Source organism: Heterodontus francisci, chromosome 28, assembly GCF_036365525.1.
Source record: "Heterodontus francisci isolate sHetFra1 chromosome 28, sHetFra1.hap1, whole genome shotgun sequence".
NCBI lineage: Eukaryota > Metazoa > Chordata > Chondrichthyes > Heterodontiformes > Heterodontidae > Heterodontus > Heterodontus francisci.
In genome coordinates, this window is record NC_090398.1 from 26,245,588 (window position 1) to 26,270,757 (window position 25,170).

The window sequence follows — 25,170 nt, forward strand, 5'->3', positions numbered from 1 at the left end:
TTGAGTGCTGTTGGACAGCCAGGAAGCGAGTTTCTCACCATAGAATTACCAGTCTTTGACCCTATCAGTAATTATGTGAATGGTCCTATTCCGTTGCTGGTCATGTTGATAGTGGGGGTTTCAGCGATGGTAAAGCCATAGAACGTCACGTGGAGATGGTTAGATTCTCTCTTGTTGCAGATAGCCATTGTGTGGCGTGAATGCTACTCGCCACTTATCAGCCCAAGCCTGGATGTTGTCCAGGTCTTGCTGCATAATAACACGGACTGCTTCAGTATCTGGGGAGCCGTGAATGGTGATGAAAATTATGCAATCATCAGCGAATATCCCCAATTCTGATGGAATGAAGGTCATTGATTAAGTGGCAATGGAAGTGGAATGTCGGTGGAGTGCACCATCTGCAGCTATATCCTTCACCGGTGCTAGTGTGTCATTCTCGGCGATGGACATTAAAGTCCCACACTCAGCGTACATTCTCTGCTCTTGCTGCCCTTCGTGCTTTTTCCAGCTGAGAAAGGGTGGTAGGTGTAGTAAGTTAGAGGTTCCCTTGCCCCTGTTTGACCAGGTGCCTCGACACGGTATGGGTTCTGGAGTAAATGTTGTAGACTCTCAGGACCATTCTCTCCCAAATATATACTGGAGTGCCGTCGCCTCTGGTCGGCCTGCCCTTCTGATGGGACAGGAGAGACACAAGGATGGTGATGGGAACCTGGCACATTTCCTGCAAGGTATGATTCTGTGAGTAGAACCATGCGGCTTGACTGTTTTCTAGGACAGCTCTCCCAGTTTTGTTACAAGTCCCCCGATGTTAGTGAGGAGGACTTTGCAGGGTCGTGTTGGCTACGTTTGCAATTGCTGTGTCCGAAATTCTGGGATGAGACCGAGTGTTCCGTCCGATTTTATGCCTGTATTATTTATTTTCAGCAGTTTGATATAAGTGAGTGTCTTCCTGGGGCCTTTCAGGAGGCAGTTAAGAGTCCACCTCATGACTGTGAATTTGGAGTCAAATAGAGGTTCCACCATGTAAAACGGCAGGTGCCCTCCCTCGTCGACAAGTTGCTTTTGTACACCAATCCGATAGCTTCATGCTGATTAATTGTGATGCTCGATTTTAGTGGTGATTTATTAAAGTCACTGAATTCAAATTCACAAACGGTCATGGATATAATTGGGATTTTAACTCACGTCTCTGGATTATTAGCCAAGATCGATGCATTGTTAGCCCAGTAACATAACCATTAAATGACCATAACCACGGTAGGGCCGAATCCTTTCGACTAATATTGTAATGGAGGTATTGCCAACAATATTGAGTATCACCGCCACTAGTAGCATTAACGCTTGAGATGGCTTGGCCATGTGAGCCGCATGGAAGATGGCAGGATCCCCAAAGACACATTGTACAGCGAGCTCGCCATTTGTATCAGACCCACCGGCCGTCCATGTCTCCGTTATAAAGACGTCTGCAAACGCGACATGAAATCGTGTGACATTGATCACAAGTCGTGGGAGTCAGTTGCCAGCATTCGCCAGAGCTGGCGGGCAGCCATAAAGACAGGGCTAAATTGTGGCGAGTCGAAGAGACTTAGTAGTTGGCAGGAAAAAAGACAGAGGCGCAAGGGGAGAGCCAACTGTGCAACAGCCCCAACAAACAAATTTCTCTGCAGCACCTGTGGAAGAGCCTGTCACTCCAGAATTGGCCTTTGTAGCCACTCCAGGCGCTGCTTCACAAACCACTGACCACCTCCAGGCGCGTATCCATTGTCTCTCGAGATAAGGAGGCCCAAAAGAAAGAAAGAAAGTAGCATTAAAGCCATGTCATCACCAATTATGTTGCACTGAAGTCACTGATGTAAGAGGAAGGTAAACAGCACTAATATGGGCGGCACAGAGGCGCAGTGGTTAGCACCACAGCCTCACAGCTCCAATGACCTGGTTTCGGTTCTGGGTAATGCCTGTGTGGAGTTTGCAAGTTCTCCCTTTAACCGCCTGGGTTTCTGCTGGGTCTTCCGGTTTTCTCTCACTGCCAAAAACTTGCAGGTTGATAAATAAATTGGCCATTGTAAATTGCACCTAGTGTAGGTAGGAGAATGGTGGGGAATGGTAGGGAATATGGGATTAATGTAGGATTAATATAAATGGGTTGTTGTTGGTGGGCTGAAGGGCCTGTTTCAGTGCCGTATCACTCTATGACGCTAATAAATGTTAGAGTAGTTTGTGAGTGACCTGCATAGAATGAATAGGAATATTTCCCAGGCGTCATAGATGTGAAGTATTTGATACAATGATTAGAAGGGAATTGATTACATTTTGTTTCATCCAGAGGATGGCTGAGTTCTGGAACACGCTGTCTGAAATGATGGCAGAGGTAGACACCGTCGTCGCAATGAAAAATATACAAGGATGTGCACCAGAAGTGTTGTAACATACAAGGCGAGGCATCAAGAGTTGGAAAGTGGGATTCAGCTGGATAATAACATTCCAGCTGGCGCAGATGCAATGGGAGGAATGGTTGCTTTCCGTGATCACAATGTCTATGATTCTATTAGGAAAGCGAGAGTAGCCTCAAAACTGTTCCATCTAGAGTAGGGCCACGAGCTGTTATTTTATAAGGGGCCAAGTATCAATAATAGATACGAAGTCACCACCTTATTGTTAGAGTATAGTCACCACCAGTAATTTTAGAGATAGCCATCACCAGTACAATTAAAGCGGAGTCACGACCAGCAATGTTACAACAGGGTCCCTCCCAACAATGTTAAAGTAAAGTCACCATCGGTCACATTGGAGTAGAGTTAGAGCAAAGGCACTACCGGTAATGTTTTCGGATGAGACATTTAACTGAGGCCCTATCTGCGATCTTAGTTGGATATAAAAGATCTCATGGTACTATTTTGAAGAAGAGCATTGGAGTTATCTACGGTGGCCTGGACAATCTTTATCCCTCTAGTACATCACAAAAAACAGATTACCCAGTTATGATCACATTGCTATTTGTGGGAGTTTGCTGAGTGGAATTTGGCTGCTGTTTTTCCTCTATTAAAACAGTGACTACTTCATTGGCTGTAAAGTGCTTTGAGACATTCAGTTGTTGTGACAAGTGCTATATAAATGCAAGCCTTTCCTTTTACTTCCTTTCACCATCAGTAATAGCAGCTTCTGAGCAGCCTAGTAATGTTTGATTAGCAGTCATTAAAGGTAATGTTTGAGTTGGATGACCACCATTAATGCTACAGTCGGGTCATCAGAAACACGCCAAGACTTGGGTCAACACCAGAAATGGTAAAGAATGGTCACCAACATTAATGTTAGAGTCGTGTCACTATCAGTAAATGTAGAATGCAGACACTATTTGTAACGTTAGGTTAAGATCACCATCAGTAATGTTACATTAGGATTGTCATCATTCATATGAGAACCGATTCAGCACCAGGAGCGTTAGACTAGAGTCATCACTATTCATCATCACAATGTTTTTTTTTAATTCATTCATGGGATGTGGGACTCTGGCCAGGCCAGCATTTATTGTTTCTCACGAACTGCCCTTGAGGAGGTGGTGGTGAGCTGCCTTCTTCAACTGGTGCAGTCCATGTGGGGTAGGTACACCAATAGTGCTGTTAGGAAGTGAGTTCCAGGATTTTGACCCAGCGACAGTGAAAGAATGGTGATATAGTCCTAAGTCAGGATGGTGTATGACTTGGAGGGGAACTTGTAGGTGGTGGTGTTCCCATGCATTTTCTTCCCTTGTCATTCTAGTTGGTAGAGGTCGTGGGTTTGGAAGGTGCTGTCTAAGGAGCCTTGGTGCATTGCTGCAGTACATCTTGTAGATGGCACACACTGCTGCCACTGTGCGTCAGCGGTGGAGGGAGTGAATGTTTGTAGATGGGGTGCCAAACAAGCGGGCTGCTTTGTCCTGGATAGCGTGGAGCTTCTTCAGTGTTGTTGAAGCTACACCCATCCAGGCAAGTGGAGAGTATTCGATCACACTCCTGACTTGTGCCTTGTAGATGGTGGACAAGCTTTGGAGAGTCAGTTACTCCCTGCAGGATTCCTAGCCTGTGACCTGCTCTTGTAGCCACGGTAATTATATGGCTCCTCTCGTTCAAATGTAAAACGAATCTTAATGGTACAACGCTTGAGTGTATATTTCACTGAATTATACCAGGCATCACGAGCTTAACGCAGTCTGTGGAGGGATATTCCCTGCAGGGATCACATTGCACGTGCACAACACATTCCTTCTGGGATTATGTTCCAATCATTGATTTTAATGGACGCAGTTTTGTAGACTGAGGTACACAGTTTCCCCACTGGCGGACCGGGTGAACTGAAGTAGGAAATTGTTTATTAATTGTTCGCAACAAATGTCATTTATTGTGTAACCTGATGGTCTCAGGAGATTATGGGTTGTTCTACAAAGGCACAGCATTCACGGTGAGCAGGTACACTCCATTCAGAATCATAAAGCCAAACAGAATTCACACAGTCGATTATAAAATGAGGCCAATAATTCAACAGATAAAGGAAATTTACTATCCTCTTCTCGCAACCTTTGGTGTTCCCGGTAAGTCGGTGCACTTTGTTGTTGAATATTTGTTGGCTTTCTCTCTGTTTGTGATCACGCAACAGATTTCGAAATTGTCCAAATTGCAGAGGCATTTATCTCCCGTGAAAAGTAAGTGATTATAACTGGTAATCCAACAAGTCACCACAGTTGGTGAGACGCTGTTCTGGTCTGTTCTTGTTAATTATCTCACTTTTCCCGTTGTTCCCTCTCTATTTCACGTCGTTAATTTTAAGATTGCAGTCACCTTCCCTCAAAAGAGGACGCGAACAGATATTTAGAGAAATAATTGTTGCTCTGGAAGCAGGTATGGTTCCCTCTGCTGAATTGAACCTTCGAGGTTTACAAAGTTATGAGTGGCATGGACAGAGTGGATCGTCAGAAGCTTTTCTTAGGGTAGAAGAGTCAGTTACTAGGGGACATAGGTTAAAGGTGCTCGGGGCAAAGTTTAGAGGGGATGTGCGAGGCAAGTTTTTTAAACAGAGGGTGGTGAGTGCCTGGAACTTGCTGCCTCGGGAGGTGGTGGAAGCAGGTACGATAGCGACGTTTAAGAAGCATCTTGACAAAAACATGAATAGGATGGGAATAGAATGATACGGACCCTGGAAGTGCAGAAGATTTTAGTTTAGACAGGCATCAAGATCGGCGCAGGCTTGGAGGGCTGAATGGCCTGTTCCTGTGCTGTACTGTTCGTTTTTCTTTCGTGAATATTTGTACCACTGGCAAATGTTTTATTTGAATTTAGATATTTCCATTAAATGCTGTGAAATTATATTTCATGCGTGACAAGAACTGACTGAAGTCTGTGGAACAATATTTAGTCCCTCTATATTGAGTTTCAACCACATGTTTCTTTTAAATAATGTGTCAAGAGTCACCCATACATATATATATCGATATATAATATAGATATGCAAGTAAATTATTCATTTTAATAATCCTCTGTAGGGACGCATCTGAACATTTTTCCACAATATACTATGAACATTATCTAAGTGTCCCCGTTAATTATCTCGCTGCCTTTTTTCTTACAGCGAACCTACTGACAATCGTGACTCTCTGCAAAGGAAAGTGCGGACTTTCCAAATGTATCTCCTTCTACATGGTGGCGATGGCAGCGGCAGATCTGCTGGTCCTGATCTTCCATGTGATAGTGAAGCATATTTTCAGTTATCACTTTCCACAGTTTTTCCTGTCCTATACCGCCGTTTGCAAATTAATTGTGTACTTGAATTGTATCACCCTAGATACGTCTGTGTGGCTTACAGTCTCGTTCACATTTGACCGATTTATTGCAATATGTTGTGTGAAGTTGAAAACAAAGTATTGCACAGGGAGAAATGCAGCCTCGGTTATAACAGCCATTACTGTTCTTCTCTGTTTGAGCGACATTCCCTTTTGGTTTGCATATGAACAAGAGAGAATAATTAACAATGTTTCCTGGGGTTGCCGCTCCAGAGTGGAGTTTGTTTTATCACCAGCGGGTGTAGCGTTCTCTTGGTTTCAAAGTATTTTACTTCCTTGGCTTCCTTTTGTTTTGATATTAGTGTTTAATTGTTTGACAGTCAGACGTATTCTCGTAGCCAATAGAGCCCGCAAGAGACTCCGGGCTCACAACGGTGAGAATGGCAGTGATCCACAGATAGGGACCAGAAAGACCTCCATCGTTTTACTATTCATGATATCAGGCAGTTTTATTCTGTTGTGGTTGACAGCTGCTGTGAGTTTTGTAACTACCGGACTTACAAACACTGCTCATTTCAGAGGTGATTATGCAGCCCCTGCATATATCGCCACTGAAAGTGGATATCTGCTCATGTATCTGAGTTCCTGCACAAACACGTGCATTTATGCAGCGACCCAAACTAAATTCAGGAAAGAGTTGATGAAGGTGGTGAAATCTCCTCGGATAGTGATTCTCAAATTGATTCATAAATTGGAAAATGCACCTAAAGATTTCTCCCCGAACTAGATCTGAATTGCAGCCCCTTTTTTTCCATTTTAGAATGGGCGTCTCTCTATCCCAAGGAAAATGAATTAGATTAAATTACAGGATCTGTAAAAGTAAACAGATAGCAGGAAGCACCTTACGTTTCATTTTGTGCTCTGTGTTTGATGTCTGCTGATGTCCCAGAGTGAACATAATCGATTTTGATGAAATAGCACAATAGCAAAATTTAAAAGAACAATCATGATTGAGTTTCACCAAAGGTGTCGGTAGAACATGTGGGCATCAGCCTTAACTGCCTTACACCTCATGTACTGAAATGAAATGTACAATTTTAATTATCAGATAAATCATATTTCGTGCAGAAAAAAATGAAGGTTGTTAATGGACGGTGACATTAAACATCTCTGTTTACAGAGATTTACTTAAAATATCATCTGGGCAACAAAATATTGGAATATTCTAACAGAGGAACAGGCCATTCGGCCCAACAAGTCCTTGATGTCGTTTACCTCCACCGGAGGTAATAGTTATCCTCTCTGTGTCCACATGTGTTCAACGGATTTCTATTCATCCAGCTATATAATTTTAACTTGAATATTGATATAAGTTGTCTCTCACTGAATTCCATAACTTCATGACTCTCCAGCTAAGGTCCAAATCGCTTGCATTTATTCTTAAACCGATGGCCGATCGTTCTTGATCCTTCAATTAATGGAAACAATCTGCTTCAATCTATCCCCTCCTGAAACATTTGGATCAGGCAGAGGAAAATTCCAAACAATCGCCTTTAGATCCCCAGATGATTTGATAGATAATATGAATGGGCAGAATTGCTTGGATCAGATATACCTTAGTCGATGTTTATGGGATATTGGAGTGTGGCAGAACTAAGTTGTGTGTGAAACCTTCATCATCTGATTATGCATCCTGCTGACACACCGCAGAACGAGTCCAGTCCAGGGTCAGTCATGCTGATAACAAAACTGCATGAAATGGTTGATGTAATTGTGGAGAATAAGGACATGTGTAAAATTAATAGCGAGAGATCTGCGTGACAGAATTCACCGAGACAGATACATAATACTGATGAGATATAGTTTAATATTGGATCGAAATATTCTGACACCAACAAACGTGCATTGTAAGGAATAGGACTAGGTAAGGTGGATAAGAATAACCCATTTTCTTTAATTGCTCAATCAACTAATCAGACAGGATAGATTTAAAGTAACAGGCAGAACGATCAGAAGGTGTTTAAGCCAAATATTTATCACTGATTGTCTGAAATGGCAGGAGAAGCAAATTCTCTCCTTGCATTAAAAATGCTTGCATATGCTCTTGGAGTGCCGTAACCTACAGGATGATGGACCAGAAGCCAAGAATTGGGATTAGGATGGATAGTACATTTTGGCCAACATAGACATGAAGGGGCAAATGGCCTTCCTCTGTGGTGTAAATTTTCTCTGCTTCTATTTTTTTGAATCCGGATCCTTGACTCTCAATTGCTCTCTGAAATGACTGAGGATTCAGTTAATATCAAGGCAATCAAGATCGACAATTAATTCTGGTCTTCCCCACGCCACCCGCACCCTGAAAACAATTTAAAGAAAACTTCACTGGTACACTTACGATACATTGTAAATGGTGTTATGGCCACGTGGTGAGGGGTATGTGTGGTTCCCACTATTCAACTTCTTCCTGATCGCAGCAAGCTTTTTGTTATTAGGGCTTCACCACTTTGTGTTTTATTTGTCAAATAAACTGACAGTGACACGTTGTTTTGTAGTTCCTAGTGAGGTAGTTGATGCGTTAGTTTTAATTTTGGAAAATTAAATCTAACGCATCAACTATCTTTATTCAAAAAGGGAGGGAGGCAAACATCAGGAAACTACAGGCCAGGTAGCTTCACATCTGGCATAGGGAAAATGTTGGAAGCTATTATTAAAGACGTTACAGCAGGGCACTTGGAAAAATTCAAGGTAATCAGGGAGAGTCAACATGGATTTGTGAAAGGGGATATCATGTTTAATGAAGTTACTGGAGTTCTGGAAAAGGTAACATGTGCTGTAGGTAAAGCAGAACCGGTGGATGTACTGTACTTAGATTTCCAGAAGGCATTCGATAAGGTGCCACATCAAAGGTAATTGCAGAAAAATAAAACCTCATTGTGTCGGGGGTGACATTTTGGCTTGGATAGAAGATTGGCTAGCTAACAGGAAACTGAGAGCAGGCATAAACAGATCATTTTATGGTTGACAAAATGTAAGGAGTGATGTGCCACAAGGATCAGTGCTGGGGCCTCAACTTATTACAATTTATATAAATGACTTGGATGAAGGGACTGAAGGTCTCGTTACTAAATTTGCTGATGACACAAAGATAGGTAGGAAAGTAAGTTGTGAAAAGGATGTAAGGAGGAGACAAAGGGTTATAGATAGGTTAAGTGAGTGGGCAAAGATCTGGCAAATGGAATATAATGTGGTAAAATGTGAAATCGTCCATGTTGGAAGGAAGAATATAAAAGAAGCATATTATCGAAATGGTGAGATATTGCAGAGTCTTCTGGATGTCCTAGTGCATGAATCACAGAATGTTCATACACAGGTACAGCAAGTAATTAGGAAAGCGAAAAGAATGTTATCAGTTATTGCGAGGGGAACTGAATACAAAAGTAGGGAAGTTATGCTTCAGTTATATAAGGCATTGGCGAGACCACATCTGCAGTACAGTGTACAATATTGGTCTCCTTATTTAAGGAAGGACCCAAATGTTTTGGAAGCAGTTCAAGCAAAATTTGTTACACTAAGACCTGGAATGGGCAGGTTGTCTTATGAGGAAAGGCTGGATCGGCTGGGCTTGTATCCGCTGGAGTTTAGGAGAGTCAGAGGAGACTTGATTGAAGCATATAAGATTCAGAGGGTTCTTGAAGGGTGGATGTGGAAAGGATGTTTCCTTTTGTGGGAGAATCTAGAACTCGGGGTCGCTGTTTCAAATTAAGGGATCGGCCATTTAAGGCAGCAATGGAGAGAATTTTTTTTTCTCTCAGGCTCGAGAATCTTTGGCACTCTCTTGCTAAAAAAGAAGTGAAAGCAAAGTCTTTGAATATTTTCAAGGCAGAGGTAGAGAGATTCTTGATAAGAAAGGGGATGAAAGGTTATTGGGATTAGGCAGGAATGCGGAGTTAAGGGTACAATCTGATCAGCCATGATCTTGTTGAATGGCGTGGCAGGCTCAAGGAATCGAGTGGAAACCTAAATATCTGTCTGTCTCTCTCCCCTCCCCCAAAAATCTAATTAACAGAGCAGAAAAGCTGCTGTAATTTAAAACCTGGAGGGGCCACTTTGGATAATGACCATTTAACACTAATTGTATTAAATGTCTTTCACTATTCACCTCCAGTTAACAGACCATTCTGAAAATGACTGAAAATGTCTCACCGCAGTTACCTTGAAATTCTGGCAAAGATTTTTTGCTGGAGAGGCTGGTTTGACTGCACTATAGACAGGTAGGTTTTATTCGGTTTTTCAATTCCACTGTGTGGCAAAGACTGAAACTAGAGCCAGGTTCATGATGCAGCCAAGGGTACTTTTACAACCGGTGACATTTCACACAACAATTCTCACCCATATTTACAGTTAGGTGTGTCAATGTTTGGACTTTTTTTGATGTTGTTGTATTGATGCATTAGCTTGTAATCAATCGAATAAACGATTTTAACATTTACCACTTTAATCATACAAGGTTTTACAAAGCTGAGAAATGGCCATTTAACACAAACGGTATTAAAGATCATCCACTTTTCACCTCCCATTTATATAAAGCTTCAGGATAAAGACCTCCACATTCTGACAAAGAGTTTTTGCTGCTGTAATAAAGTGTCACTTGTTTCCCTTGGCTTCCTGACTGTTTCGTTCCTCTGCACTCCGGGGGGATTCAGAGGGATTTTTGTTCAGCACCTGTCCACATTCAGGAGGTTCCAGCTCCTCTGCAGTTGCTGTCCTGGAGAAATTAATTGCATTCGAAATCTTTCCCTCAGTTTGGAGACATGAGGAGAGACTGTTTACACTAGCAGAGGGGAGAAACAAATAGACAGGGAATTGTTCTGTTTTGGAAGTCACACTCTGACAGGTTTCTGAAAGCAGATTCAATATTAACTTTCAAAAGACAATCGGATCAAAACTTCAATTTCTCTGAGTCATAGTAGAGAAGATACCAGCTCACAAAGAGAAATGAGAGAGAGGGAGAGACACTGAGAGAGCGAGATGTCATAACGTTAGTGATGAAGAACTCAACACAACATAGTTCAGAGAGTTTTTATTTATAAATGATTGTTTGTTCTATTTGATGTTATTGTTTATTTATACATTATCGTTAATCAATCAAAATAATTTTCCAGACAGCAACCAGTTTAATGTTACAAGTGTACATAGTAAGAAAACAGCCATTTGACACAAATTGTATTGAAATTATTTTATTAAGCATCTCAAGTTTACATAAAGTAAACTCCTCAAACTTGAGGGAACTTTCAAACTCTCAATAACACAGAATCTCCCATCAGCAATGGCTCAGCATTTCCATCTGCTGGTGTTCCTGTCTCGCTGCAGTTATGCCCACCTCACGATCGCCATCTGCTGGTGTTCCTGTTTCGCTGCAGTTACAGGCCCCTCTTACCATCTCCATCTGCTGATTTTCTTCTGGTCAGACTTACGGAGTGTGACAAATGTAAAAGGCAAACATGTACTGACGTTTGCTCTGGATAACTTCAAAAAAAGCAAACTTTCCTTTGCCTGCTGGCTGAAAAGCGAATATAGGGAGTTAGGTTAGAAGCTGAAAGGCAGGGCGAGCAGAGTAGTATTCCCAGTATTGTTACCGGAGCTACGTGCTAGTGAGGCGAGAAACAGGCAGCGAGTGCAGCTGAACACGTGGCTACAGAACTGGTGCAGGAGGTAGGGATTCAGATATGCAGATCATTGGGATACCTTCTGGGGAAGGTGGAACCTGTAAAGGAAGGACGGTTTGCATCTGAACTGGAGGGGCACCAATATCCTGGGCGGGAGGTTTGCTAGAGCTCTTTGGGAGGGTTTAAACTAGTTTGGCAGGGGGATGGGAACCGGAGCTACGGATCGGTGGATGGGGTAGCTGTTGAACAGGCAGATACCGAGTGCAGAGAGTCTGTGAGGAAGGTTAGACAGTTGACAGGGCAATGTTGCAGCCAGTATGATGTGTTGAAGTGTGTCTATTTTAACGCAAGAAGTGGCAGGAATAAGGGTGATGAACTCAGAGCATGGATCAGTACTTGGAGCGACGATGTTGTGGCCATTACGGAGACGTGGATATTACAGGGGCAGGAACAGATGTTGGATGTTCCAGGGTTTAGATGTTTCAAAAGGAATAGGGAGGGAGGTAAAAGAGGTGGGGGAGTGGTATTGCTAATCAGGGACAGTATCACAGCTGCAGAAATGGAGGTCGTCGAGGAGGGTTTGTCTACTGAATCATTATGGGTGGAAGTCAGAAGCAGGAAAGGAGCAGTCACTTTGTTGGGAGTATTCTATAGACCCCCCAATAGCAACAGAGACATGGAGGAACAGATTGGGAGGCAGATTTTGGAAAGGTGCAGAGGTAACAGGGTTGTTGTCATGGGTGACTTCAACTTCCCTAATATTGATTGGAACCTCCTTAGTGCAAATAGTTTGGATGAAGCCGTTTTTGTCAGGTGTGTCCAGGAGGGTTTCCTCACTCAATATGTAGATAGGCCGACTAGAGGGGAGACTATGTTGGACTTGGTGCTTGGCAACGAACCAGGCCAGGTGGCAGATCTATCGGTGGGAGAGCATTTCGGTGATAGTGATCACAACTCCCTGACCTTTACTATAGTCATGGAGAGGGACAGGAGCAGACGGGATGGGAAAATATTTAATTGGGGGAGGGGGAATTACAATGCTAGTAGGCAGGAACTGGGGAGCAGAAGTTGGGAACAGATGTTCTCAGGGAAATGCACGACAGAAATGTGGAGGTTGTTTAGGGAACACTTGCTGCGACTACTGGATAGGTTTGTCCCGATGAGGCAGGGAAGGGATGGTCGGGTGAAGGAACCTTGGATGACAAGAGATGTGGAACAGCTAGTCAAGAGGAAGAAGGAAGCTTACTTAAGGTTGAGGAAGCAAGGATCAGACAGGGCTCTAGAGGGTTACAAGGTGGCCAGGAAGGAACTGAAGAATGGACTTAGGAGAGTTAGAAGGGGACATGAAAAAGTCTTGGCAGGTAGGATTAAGGAAAATCCCAAGGCGTTCTACACTTATGTGAGGAACAAGAGGATGGCCAGAGTGAGGGTAGGGCCGATCAGGGATAGTGGAGGGAACTTGTGCCTGGAGTCGGAGGAGGTAGGGGAGGTCCTAAATGAATACTTTGCTTCAGTATTCACTCATGAGAGGGACCTGGTCGTTTGTGAGGACAGCGTGGAACAGGCTGATATGCTCGAACAGGTTGAGGTTAAGAGGGAGGATGTGCTGGAAATTCTGAATGGTATGAGGACATATAAGTCCCCGGGGGCCAGACGGGATATACCCAAGGATATTACGGGAAGCGAGGGAAGAGATTGCTGCGCCTTTGGCGATGATCTTTGCGTCTTCACTGTCCACTGGAGTTGTGCTAGATGATTGGTGGGTGGCAAAAGTTGTTACCTTGTTCAAGAAAGGGAATAGGGATAACCCTGGGAATTATAGACCAGTCAGTCTTACGTCGGTAGTGGGCAAATTATTGGAGAGGATTCTGAGATACAGGATTTATGATTATTTGGAAAAGCATGGTTTGATTCGAGACAGTCAGCATGGCTTTGGAAGGGGCAGGTCACAAGCCTTATTGAATTCTTTGAAGATGTGACAAAACCATTGATGAAGGAAGTGCAGTGGATGTAGTGTGTATGGATTTTAGCAAGGCGTTTGATAAGGTTCCCCATGGTAGGCTCATTGAGAAAGTAAGGAGGAATTGGATTCAGGGAAAGTTGGCTGTCTGGATACAAAAGTGGCTTGCCCAAAGAAGTCAGAGGGTGGTAGTAGATGGAAAGTATTCAGCATGGAGCTCGGTGACCAGTGGTGTTCCACAAGGATCTGTTCTGGGACCTCTGCTCTTTGTGATTTTTATAAATGACTTGGATGAGGAAGTGGAAGGCTGGGTTAGCAAGTTTGCCGATGACACGATGGTTGCTGGTGTTGGGGGTAGTGTGGAAGGCTGTTGTAGGTTGCAACGGGATATTGACAGGATGCAGAGCTGGGCTGAGAAGTGGCAGATGGAGTTCAACCTGGAAAAGTGTGAAGTGATTCATTTTGGAAGGTCGAATTTGAATGCGGAATACAGACTTAAAGACAAGATTCTTGGTAGGGTGGAGGAACAGAGGGATTTTGGGGTCCATGCCCATAGATCGCTCAAAGTTGCCACCCAAGTTGATAGGGTTGCTAAGAAGGCGTATGGTGTGCTGGCGTTCATTAACAGGGGGATAGAATTTAAGAGCCACGAGGTTATGCTGCAGCTCTATAAGGCCCTGGTTCGACCACACTTGGAATATTGTGTTCAGTTCTGGTCGCCTCATTATAGGAAGGATGTGGAAGCTTTAGAGAGGGTGCAGAGGAGATTTACCAGGATGCTGCCTGGACTGGAGGACATGTCCTACGAAGAAAGATTGAGGGAGCTAGGGCATTTCTCATTGGAGCGAAGAAGGATGAGAGGTGACTTGATAGAGGGGTACAAGATGATAAGAGGCATAGATAGAGTGGATAGTCAGAGACTTTTTCCCAGGGTGGAAAGAGCTATCACCATGGGGCATAATTTTAAGGTGATTGGAGGAAGGTTTCGGGGAGATGTCAGAGGTAGGTTCTTTACACAGAGGGTGGTGGGTGCGTGGAATGCGCTGCCAGCGGTGGTAGTAGAAGCAGATACATTAGCGGCATTTAAGCGACTCTTGGATAGGTATATGGATGATAATAGAATGAAGGGTAGGTAGTTAGTTTGATCTTAGAGTAGGTTAAAGGATCTGCACAACATCGTGGGCCGAAGGGCCTGTACTGTGCTGTACTGTTCTATGTTCTATGTTCTATGAAAGGGAAAAAGGACCAGCAGTGAGTGACAGCCTTAACTGAAAGGGAGAGAGGCAGAGGGAGAGGGAGAGAGAGAAACTGGTGCACATCTTGGTGGTGCCACAGCTGCTGTCAGATCACCAATGCAGCAAAGATAATTGAACCCAGTTTGAAGGCTCGAAATTTGAAGATATGAAAATCCCTAAGGGGTCACCAGAGGTTGCATTCTTGCTGGGACTACAATCGAATGTGCTCAGAAGTAGTGACAAAAGAGGACATCATCTTTGAGAAGGACACTGGGAGATTCAAGCCATTGCTGCTGGGACGAATTTGTGACTTTTATCTGCAAAGATACCTTTTCAATGAGAACACTGTGTAATGTATAAATGTGGCAGAGGTGGTTTCGGGGGTGTTGATACGTTAATGGGAAATACTTTCTCTGTAGTTTCGTCCAATAGCTACCTACCATTTATGTTTTAGCTAATGCCAATTTTTAGTTTAGTTGTTATATTAAAAGTATTACAACGTGAATTTTGTCATGTAATTCTTTAATTGATCTGGAGATGATTTGATATCTCGTTTTAAATTTAATGGTCTCTGTTGAGGTCGCACCACCAGGAACTCTGGAGTACAGTCACCTCAGGGATTGCTAATGTTGGTTTATACAATTGTTTTAAGGTTAGGTATATCAATAGTTATGTTAGAGCAAGATTACCATCAATAAAATCAATAAATCGATAAATAAGATTACCACCATACCTAGTGGTGGCATTCTATCGGCACCAGCAATGTTATATTAGAAGTCAACAATACTTATGGGGGTTAAATAGAATCATGGAATCATAGAAAGATTAGGATCACCATAGGGTCACTACGACAGTTGGGTAAATAGCATTAGACCTAAACGAGGGTCGCGCAACAAATGCTAGAGAAGGATCACGACCATTAATGATAGCTTAGCTTCATCGTCAATAATTGTAGCATGACGCCACTGTCAGTGGTGTTAGAGCAGGATCACTGGCAGTAATGATGGAACCGATTCGACACTAGTAATGTTAGAGTCGACACATTTCCAATCATCAGTACAAAGCAAAACCATTTTTCATGATTTCATTGGTGTATATTTCACCAAATTTTATGATTGCCCAAGAACCTAACACAGTGCTGGGAGGGATTTTCCATGCAGGGATGACATTGCACATGCAGAGTCTCTGTGCAAACAGGAAATGGGGGAGAGAGGGATATTCCAGCCATATCGCAAATGGACCATTCCAGACAGAAACCTGTCTGTCTGTCTGTCTCTCTCCCTCCCCCAAAAACCTCATTAACACAGCAGAAACACTGCTGTAGTTTAAAACCTGGAGGGGCCGGTTTGGATAATGGCCATTTAAGACTAATTGTGTTAAATGTCTTTACTATTCACCTCCAGTTAACAGAAAGTTCAGAAAATGACTGAAAATGTCTCATTGCAGTTACCTTGAAATTCTGGCAAAGAGTTTTTGCTGGAGAGACCGGTTTGACTGCAATATAAACAGGCAGTTTTTATTCAGTTTTTCAATTCCACTGTGTGACAAAGACGAAACTAGAGCCAGGTTCATGATGCAGCCAAGAGAACTTTTACAACCAGTGACATTTCACACAACAATTCTCATCCATATTTACCGTTATATTTGTCAATGATCCTTTGTACTCTATTTGATGCCGCTGTATTTATGAATTAGCCTGTAATTAATCGGAAAAAACTTCTTAACATTTGCCACTTTGATGTTACAAGGGTTTACAAAGCTGGGAAATGGCAATTTAACACAAATGGTATTAAAGATCTTCCAATTTTCACCTCCAGTTTATATAAAGTTCAGCGATAAAGACCTCCACATTCTGACAAAGAGTTTTTGCTGCTATAATAAAGTGTCACTTGTTTCCAGGGTGCACACTAACCTTTTTCATTGGAACAAACCCAACTGTAACACAATCTGTTTCTTTCATCATCTTCTAAATGTGCATCAGCTCACTCTTAAATCTATCCTTCTCTGAAGTATAGAGTCCTGTCTCTTTCAGCATATCTTACAACAAAGATGCTTCAAAGTGGAAATCTGTCTCTTTTGCCTATCTATTATACTTACCCACTAAACTTGCATTTTAATTACTCCTAGCCAATTTTAATCACTCCAAAATTGTCGGCCATTCCTTGAAACCTCTCCCCCTTTCTCTCTCACACACACACACAATCTTCTTTCTGGGCTGGTAAACCTCCTCTGCACTCTCTCCAAGGCCTTGACATCCTTCCTAAAGTGGGTGCCCAGGATTGAACACAATACTGCAGTTGAGGCCTAACTCGCAGTTTGAATGAGGAAATTGATTTTCATTTCATGTCTTATTTATATCAAGACATCATCATCTGCAGTAACAGGCTTGCTGATGCTTTTTGCTGTAATGTCAATGATCTATCTTTAAATTCGTAGTTTTTTATGTTCTGCTACAAATATGTCCTTCAGTCTGGAGAAGCTCACAGTTGTCTGGTGAGAACACTCTGTGTCAATGGAAAGGAATGAGATGTAATAAAATAAGGGAGCTCGGTTAGTGGTTACTCTGAGGTGGGAAAGGGTCCAGGTTCCAATTCCAGGATCTGTGCTGACATAGCTGATTGCACAGAGACCAGAAGGATGCAATGACATTCACACACAAAGACATTCAAAGAAGAAATATCTCGGGCCCTCCGATGGTAATGTTGTGGGAATGGGATCGGGGATATTCAGCGAATGTTGGAAATGGCTCATTTCAGGACCCTATCACTCTCTCCCTCTCCTCCCGCACAATCCTGAGCCATATGTACACTTGTATCTGTGAACGATTCGTTTCTCGATGTTGTTGCATTTATGCATTAGCTGGTAAGCATTCAGCATCATTTTCTCAACATTTACCACTGTAAAATCTCAAGGGTTTACAAAGTTGAGAAACAGCCATTTAGCACAATTTTTATGAAAGGTCTCTCACTTTTCACTTCCAGTTTACATAAAGTTCAGCAATAACTACCTCGAAAATGTGGCAATGAGTTTTTGCTGCTGCAATAAAGTGTCACTTGTTTCACTTTCCATCTTGACTGTTTCTTTCCTCTGCTTTCCTGGGGGATTCAGAGGGATTTTGTCACTTATTTGTCACTGTACAAATTCAGGAGCTACGAGCTACTCTGCAGCTGCCCCGGAGAAACAAATAGTTTTCAAATTCTTTCACTGAGTTTGGATAAATGAGGACAGTTTGTTTCCAGTAGCAGAGAGGAGTCAGGAACCAGAGAGCACAGAATGAAGGTGAATAAAAATGGGAGAGTGATGCGAGGAGATAATCAGGGGAAATAATCCACCACAAGTTTTTTCTGGTCTAACTGCACTGTCCGACAGGTTGGTGAAATCAGATTTAATATCTATTTTCAAAAGACAACTGCATCAATACTTCAATTCCTCTCACTAATATTAGAGAAGATAAGAGCACAAAAAGGGAAGTGAGAGATGTCATAACTTTAGTGATGAAGAATTCAACGTAACTTATTCAGAGAATTTTTATTTGTAAATAAATGTTCGGACTTTATTAGATGTTCTTGTTTTATTTCTGCATTAGCACTTACTCACTCAAAATATTTTTTTCAAACAGAAACCAGGTTACGTTACAAGCGTTTACATAGTTGGAAAATTAACATTTAACACAAGTTGTATTTATATTTTATTGAGAACCTGATCAATTGAGGTGGAACTTGCTCTGCCCCCCTCACCATCTCAATCTGCTGGTGTCCCTGTCTCACTGCACTTACTGCCCCCTCTCACCATCTCCATCTGCTGGTGTCCCTGTCTCATTGCAGTTACTGCCCCCTCTCACCATCTCCATCTGCTGGTGTCTCTCTCTCACTGCAGGTACTGCACCCTCTCACCATCTCCATCTGCTGGTGTCCCTGTCTCACTGCAGTTGCTGCCCCCTCTCACCATCTCCATCTTCTGATGTCCCTGTCTCACTGCAGTTGCTGCCCCCTCTCAGCATCTCCATCTGCTGGTGTCCCTGTCTCACTGCAGTTACTGCCCCCTCCCTGTCACTGCCCCTCTCTTTCACTGTCCATGACTCTGTCCATGATTCTGTCCATGGCTTTCTAACCCGATCTCTCCCTCTCTTCTCCACCTCTCTCTCGTTTCATCTCTCCCCTTCTCTCTCTCCCTCTGTCTCTTTTCATCTCTCCCTCACTCCCTCTCTCCCAGGACAACAATGGTTAAAGCCATTTCTTGGTTAATCTTGAACCTTTAACTCTTGCTCTTCTCCTCCCCCTTTTCTTCCGTTTCTATTTTTGCTGAACACCTTGCATCCAGAAATAATTGCCAGCCAGTTCTGCCCCTCTTTAAGCCAGGTCTCGGTTATAGCTACGACATCACATATCCACCTGTCAATCTGCACCTAATTCGCCAATCTTAAGAATCTGAAGTTGATAAGCTCTTTGATGAATCGAGTCACCCAGTCAAATCTTTAACACTTTAAAGTAATGCTTATTTTGTAAATATATCCCCGTGAACTTGGAATTAAACCCTTGGATGTCAGCACAATAGCTGGATGTTCTGAGGACAGAGCTCTCTAGACTCTGCAGCATGAATCACACAGCAAAGCTGACTGGCTGGTGTCATTTCGAATGGAGATAACATCAGTTCAGAAGACCCTCTGTTATTCACCAGGTTTTGGTGCTTTTTAAATCCGCTCCTCTCCCACTGCTTCTCTCTTATTCACCACGTTTTGGTGCTTTTTAAATCCGCTCCTCTCCTGCTGCTTCTCTCTTATTCACCAGGTTTTGGTGCTTTTTAAATCCACTACTCATCTCTAATTCACCAGGGTTTGTTATTTTTAAAGCTTCTTCTCTCTTATTCACCAGGTTTTGGTGCTTTTTAAATCCACTACTCATCTCTAATTCACCAGGGTTTGTTATTTTTAAAGCTTCTTCTCTCTTATTCACCAGGTTTTGGTGTTTTTTAAATCCGCTCCTCTCCCGCTGCTCCCCTCTTATTCACCAGGTTTTGGTGCTTTTTAAATCCGCTCCTCTCCTGCTGCTCCTCTCTAATTCGCCAGGTTTTTCTGGATCTCCTTGAACTTCAAATGAATTCTCCTACGCTTGCTTGAAGTACTCATATAAATTTAATTTTGCTGATGGATTACGATTTCTTATGACCAGGCTTGATGGTATTGCATGGAGTTTGACATTAATGACAGAAATGCATGCATCTCCTTTTCAAGCACTTTGTCTCGGAAGATAACAAGTAACCAAAGTTTTTGAGATGGCAAAGCCTTTAAACCAAATTGTGAAAATGCAGTGACATTTAATGTCTGCAGATCAGTTCTGTAATTCTTGAAGCTGCTGGATCTCTTTTATGATGAGAGATTGAGTCGGTTAGGATTATATTCGCTGGAGTTCAGAAGACTAAGGGGCGATCTCATAGAAACCTGTAAAATTCTAACAGGACTTGACAGGGTAGATGCAGAAAGGATGTTCCCGATGGTGGGGGAGTCCAGAACCAGGGGCCATAGTCTCAGGATACGGGGTAAACATTACAGGACTGAGATGAGGAGAAATTTCTTCACCCAGAGAGTGATGAGCCTGTGGAATTCGCTACCACAGAAAGCATTTGAGACCAAAACATTGTGTGTTTTCAACAAGGAGTTAGATTTAGCTCTTGGGTCTAAAGGGATCAAAAGGTATGGGGCGAAAGCGGGAACAGGCATGTTCATGAAGCAGATGACCAGCCATGGTCATAATGAATAGCAGAGCAGACTCTAAGGGCCGAATGGCCTAGTCCTCCTCCTATTTTCTATGTTTCTATGTTTCTTGCTGTGGTATCAGTTCTCATGTGACCCTGGAAACTGTTGTCACCTGTTTAAAAAAAGCACGAAGAATCCATTGTAGCTCTGCCCAAAGCCCAATGAGTTAATTTGTCCAATTTTATATGTCAATTTAGAAATTGAAAGTCTAGTAATGTCCAATATATAAATTTTACTCTCAGCAATGCAAATGTTGTGTGGGGAATTAAATGAATAATACAACTGAAGCGGGGTTAATTTCTTTGCTTGTCTCCAAAAGGATCTGACAAAAACATTCTCAGATGCATCACTTTAAGCAACTTGGTTGAAATAAAAATCTCGATTGAAAAAATTATTCTGGCCTACTGTATCTTGAATGAACTTTGTAACTTCCTTGTGTTTCTCTTCGAAGACCCGTTTATCTTTAACAACATGGACTCATTTATTCTCTTTATATATTTTCGTATAAGTGCCTTTAATCACTGGTGGGTCTGTTAATTTCTCCACATTCACCAAAAGGGTTTTCCCTCCCAAGATGTGAGTTGATCAGTATCACGAACTCGAGATCCTTCTTTTCTCTCAAAAAGTGTTCACAATGTGCCAAGTCCCATATGTGATGTCATAATTTAAGATTCAATAAGGTAGGGGTGGTTTATACCCTCTTCTAAGGTGCTAACAGACTTGGCAGCACAAGCATGTTGTCAATCGACTTCAGTTTTCAGATAAACTCTAGTCACAATCTCAGGCAGTAATTAACAGTCTGACACAGATACTACATACAAACATGCGAATTATGAGCAGGATTAGGCCACTCGGTCCTTTGTGCCTGCTCCGCCATTCAATAAGTTAGTGGCTGAGCTAATTACTCCACATTTCTGCCTACCCACGATAACCACCCATCCGCTTGCTTATGAAGAATCTATCTATCTCTGCCTTCAAAATATTCAAAGACTCTGCTTCCACCACCTTTTCAGGAAGAGAATTCCAAAGACTCATGACCCTCTGAGAGGAAAAACTTTTCCTCATCTTTGTCTTAAATGGGCGACCCCTTTATTTTTAAACAGTGACCCTAGTAACCGTGTTAGAGACTGGACGGCAGAGCGCAGAACTCTTTCTCTTGCAGTTTTTGCTCTTCAAGTTATTGCTCGTTTTCTCTCTCTTGTCTCACTGATTTTTGAAAATTCTCTGCCATACAGTATCAAAGACATGACTTATTTTGTCCTGGCAGCTTTCCAGTTAACCCTCCCCTCTCACAATCAGTAATTAGTCTTGTATTAAAGGGTGCCTTTATGAACCAACCAAGATTAATTTTGTGATGGTTGCTAACCTTTTGAATTTGTGCAATTAGTATCCCTTTGTGTTGACTACTTCATCTCCATGCGTTTACATTTCGAGGTTCCTTATCTCATTATGAGACAATTCTACACAGAAGCTGTTTTCCCTGTCTGCTCTCAAGGTGTCACCTTTTTGCTGCAAGTAAACAATTTAAAACATGACATCACCTCCCAGAATCCCTCTACCTTGACATCTTTTCTATACTGTGCCATATTTCATAAGTTTTCCCATTTTACCATACTACAAAGAAGGATTCTAATAAAGCTAAATGTTAGTTTATAATAATAAGGTCAATTGTTAGTTTATAATAGGTAGATTTTAACAATTAGTAATCTGGTGAGTAACACTTAGTAACCTAATAATCTTGCAGAGATGAGTGATTGGGCCTTTTCAGTGCCTGATAGGCTCAGGCAGGGACAGAGGCCAGAGATGTTGCAGAGGTGGAAGGAGGTGTCACTTCTGATGGAGACAACATCAGGTTGGAAGTTCAGATCAGGGATGAATAGGGAGCAAATTTTACACAACATCTTATTTAACCTGATACAACACTGTTTAGGCCGCCATTTGAATATTGCGTACAGTTCTGGTCACCACATTATCGGAAGCAGAGAATTGTTCTGGAGAGAGTACAGAGGCGATTTACACGAATTTTGCCAGGGCTCGAAAGTTGCAACTATGAGGAAAGACTGGATAGGCTGGGGTTGTTTCTTTAGAACAGAGGAGGCTGAGGAGTGACTTAATAGAGGTGTATAAAATTATAAGGGGCCTAGATAGAGTAGATAGGCAGGATCTGTTTCCCCTAGTGGAGATGTCAATCGCCAGTGGGAACAGATTTAAGGTGATTGGTAGAAGGATTATAGGGGACATGAGTAAAAAAAAATTCATCCAACAGGTGGTGGGTGTCTGCAATTAATTGCCCAGACTGGTGGTGGAGACAGAATCCTCAATTCTTTTAAAAGGTACTTGGACATGTATCTGAAGTGCTGTAACCAGCAAGCCTATGGAACAGGTGCTGGAAAGTGGGATTAGATTAGGCGGCTTGCTTCTTTCGGCCGGCAGGGACATTACGGGCTGCATGGCCTCCTTCTGTGCCTTAAGTTTTCTATTGCTCCATGGTCCTAATGGAAACAAGCGATGTTAGTCGTAATAAAAGAGGCCAATGTCAGAGGTAAGGAGAAATCATGGTTCGGTTTGCTGCAGCTTTGGAGGAGATGGGGGAGGGGTGAGGAAACAGAGGGATTTTAACTCCATGATGTGAATTTTAATTATAAGGTGTTAGGGAAATGGGAACCAATGTGGGTCAGTGAAGGTGAGGGTGATGTGCGAGTGGGACTTGGTAAGGATTGGACATCAGCAGCAGAATTTTGGACAGGTTGATACTGACATGTGGCTGGTCAGAATTGAACTGGAGGAATGGGAGAGGTGGCACAGTTGTAATTTTATTGGAGGCCTTAAGCAATGTAGAAGAAACAGGTAAATATCCGAACATACAAACATACAAATTAGGAGAAGTATTTCATTCGGCCCCTTGAGTCTCTTCCGCCATTCAATAACATCATGGCTGATCTGTTTATGTCTCGAATTCCACACTCCCATCTACCCCGATAACCTTTGATTCCCTTGCCTCACAAGAATCTATCTACCTCCGCCTTGAAATTATTTAATTACCCGACTTCTTCCACATTCTAAAGCAAAGAATTCTAACGTCGCACAACCATCTGAGAGAAAGAAAATATCCTCATCTCTGTCCTAAAAAGGTGACGCCCTAACTGTAAAGCACTGCCCCCTAATTCAGGACTCCCCCACAAGAGGAAACATCCTTTCCACATCCACCTTGTTAAGATTCTTCAGGATCTTATACACTTCAAGCAAGTCTCCCCTCACTCTTCTAAACTCCAGTGAAAACAAGACCAGTCTGTCCAACCTTCCCTCATCAGACAACCACCTTATTTCAGGTATCAATCTAGTAAACCTCCTCTGAACTGCCTCTAACCCATTCGAAGCTGCAGATGTCATGTGTTTGTTCAGGTGAGTGTAACTAATAGCAATGATCAGGGGTATAACCGTGTCAGTGGAGACTTATCCCCTGTATAAATCAGCACTCATTGGAATAGATCAGTTCAGAGTGCTTGCTGGAGCTGTGGGTTTCAGGCTAACAGAAGTCTCCACTTCTCACAGAAATGGAATATCCAGTAATCCTTCAGATCCTATCCATTTATTATCCTGTACTTGCTGCAATTGGAGTTCCTGGTAAGCCTGTATATCAGCCGTTAATGGTGTAAATCGATGTTAACTGTGCAGCTGTACTTGGTATTATTTCTCACTGCATCTTTGATACAGCCTGTTCCAGCAGTTGATTAATGGCATCTCCTAACTTTCGGCTCTTTCAGTCCTGTAGAAGCTGCATTATTTCAGTAATCACCTTTGTTTATGCAAATCTGGTATTGTTACTGGATTATTCTGTGTAATTAATGCATTTGATCAGGTATATCGGCTCAGAGAAGGAATCAGATTATCAGGAGCTTTTAACAGTTTCATTTTGTGTCTCTAACCTGTCCTGCAATATTTTTTATGAATGTGCTTTCAGTGACTGATAATGAGACAGCTCATGGACTCTGCTACAAAGAGTCAGAACAATCTCCTCCCTCCCCAATGACATGGTTCAGTTTAAATGGGATTTCAATGTATTTATTGGTTATCACTAATATAACATATTCTTTCATTCTGTGTGTGTATGATGCTGCTTCAGAGATCTGGCTACTGAACTGAGTTTGCTACTGCCTCTTTCACATCTCCTTCTCTGCTTCACTGTGGAGCCTTCACTGCCACTGGACTGTATTGTAAAGTCAAAAGCATTGATGTGATGTTTTATTGGTGTACACTCTATCAGTTGAAGTCAAGCGTCTTTCCATTTATCTGTAGATTATCAGCTGCAGCTCTGATGATGGTGTTTTATTAATTAAATAAACAATCCCGCATTCTCACGGTGTACTTTATAATTGCAGGAGAAGGAATTTCAATGATTGTGAGGTTTGTCTGGAAGAAACTTTCGATTCTGTTTATTCCATGTATTGTAGATGAAGGGAAGAGTGTAGATGAACAGGTGGAGACTTGGGTAATCTGTAAATACATCAAAATATTCACATCATTGAATAAACTGACTCTGAGAATAGAATCTTTCAAAGCAAGACCAGAATAAATAGGAGCAGGTGTTGACCATATGGCCCATCGAGCCTGCTCCGCCATTCAATACAGTCATGGCTGATCTGAGGATTCAATTCCACTTCCCCGCCCGCTCACCATATCCCTTGATTACCTGAGAAACCAAAAATCTTGTCTATCCTATTGAACATGGGGCTTGTGAAGAGAACACAGACGTGGGATTTTAGGATAAAACAGGATGCACAAAAGGCACATTGATGAAGTTTACAAGG

General features: G+C 42.4%; 2 protein-coding genes across 2 annotated transcripts in view; one reads left to right on the forward strand and one right to left on the reverse strand.

The window, feature by feature from the left end:
* Positions 1 to 4,386: 4,386 nt before the first annotated feature.
* On the forward strand, positions 4,387 to 6,536 carry LOC137345159 (probable G-protein coupled receptor 139). The gene is made up of 2 exons (XM_068008626.1): positions 4,387 to 4,564; positions 5,599 to 6,536. The coding sequence occupies exons 1-2, from the start codon at positions 4,387 to 4,389 to the stop codon at positions 6,534 to 6,536; spliced, it is 1,116 nt and encodes a 371-aa protein (XP_067864727.1).
* Positions 6,537 to 6,766: 230 nt separating this feature from the next.
* LOC137345160 (sex peptide receptor-like) overlaps positions 6,767 to 25,170 on the reverse strand; it is a 50,449-nt gene continuing 32,045 nt past the window's right edge. The window contains exon 3 of the mRNA XM_068008627.1: positions 6,767 to 6,826. Within this exon, the coding sequence (XP_067864728.1) occupies positions 6,767 to 6,826 (60 nt within the window). The remainder of the gene's footprint in view (positions 6,827 to 25,170) is intronic.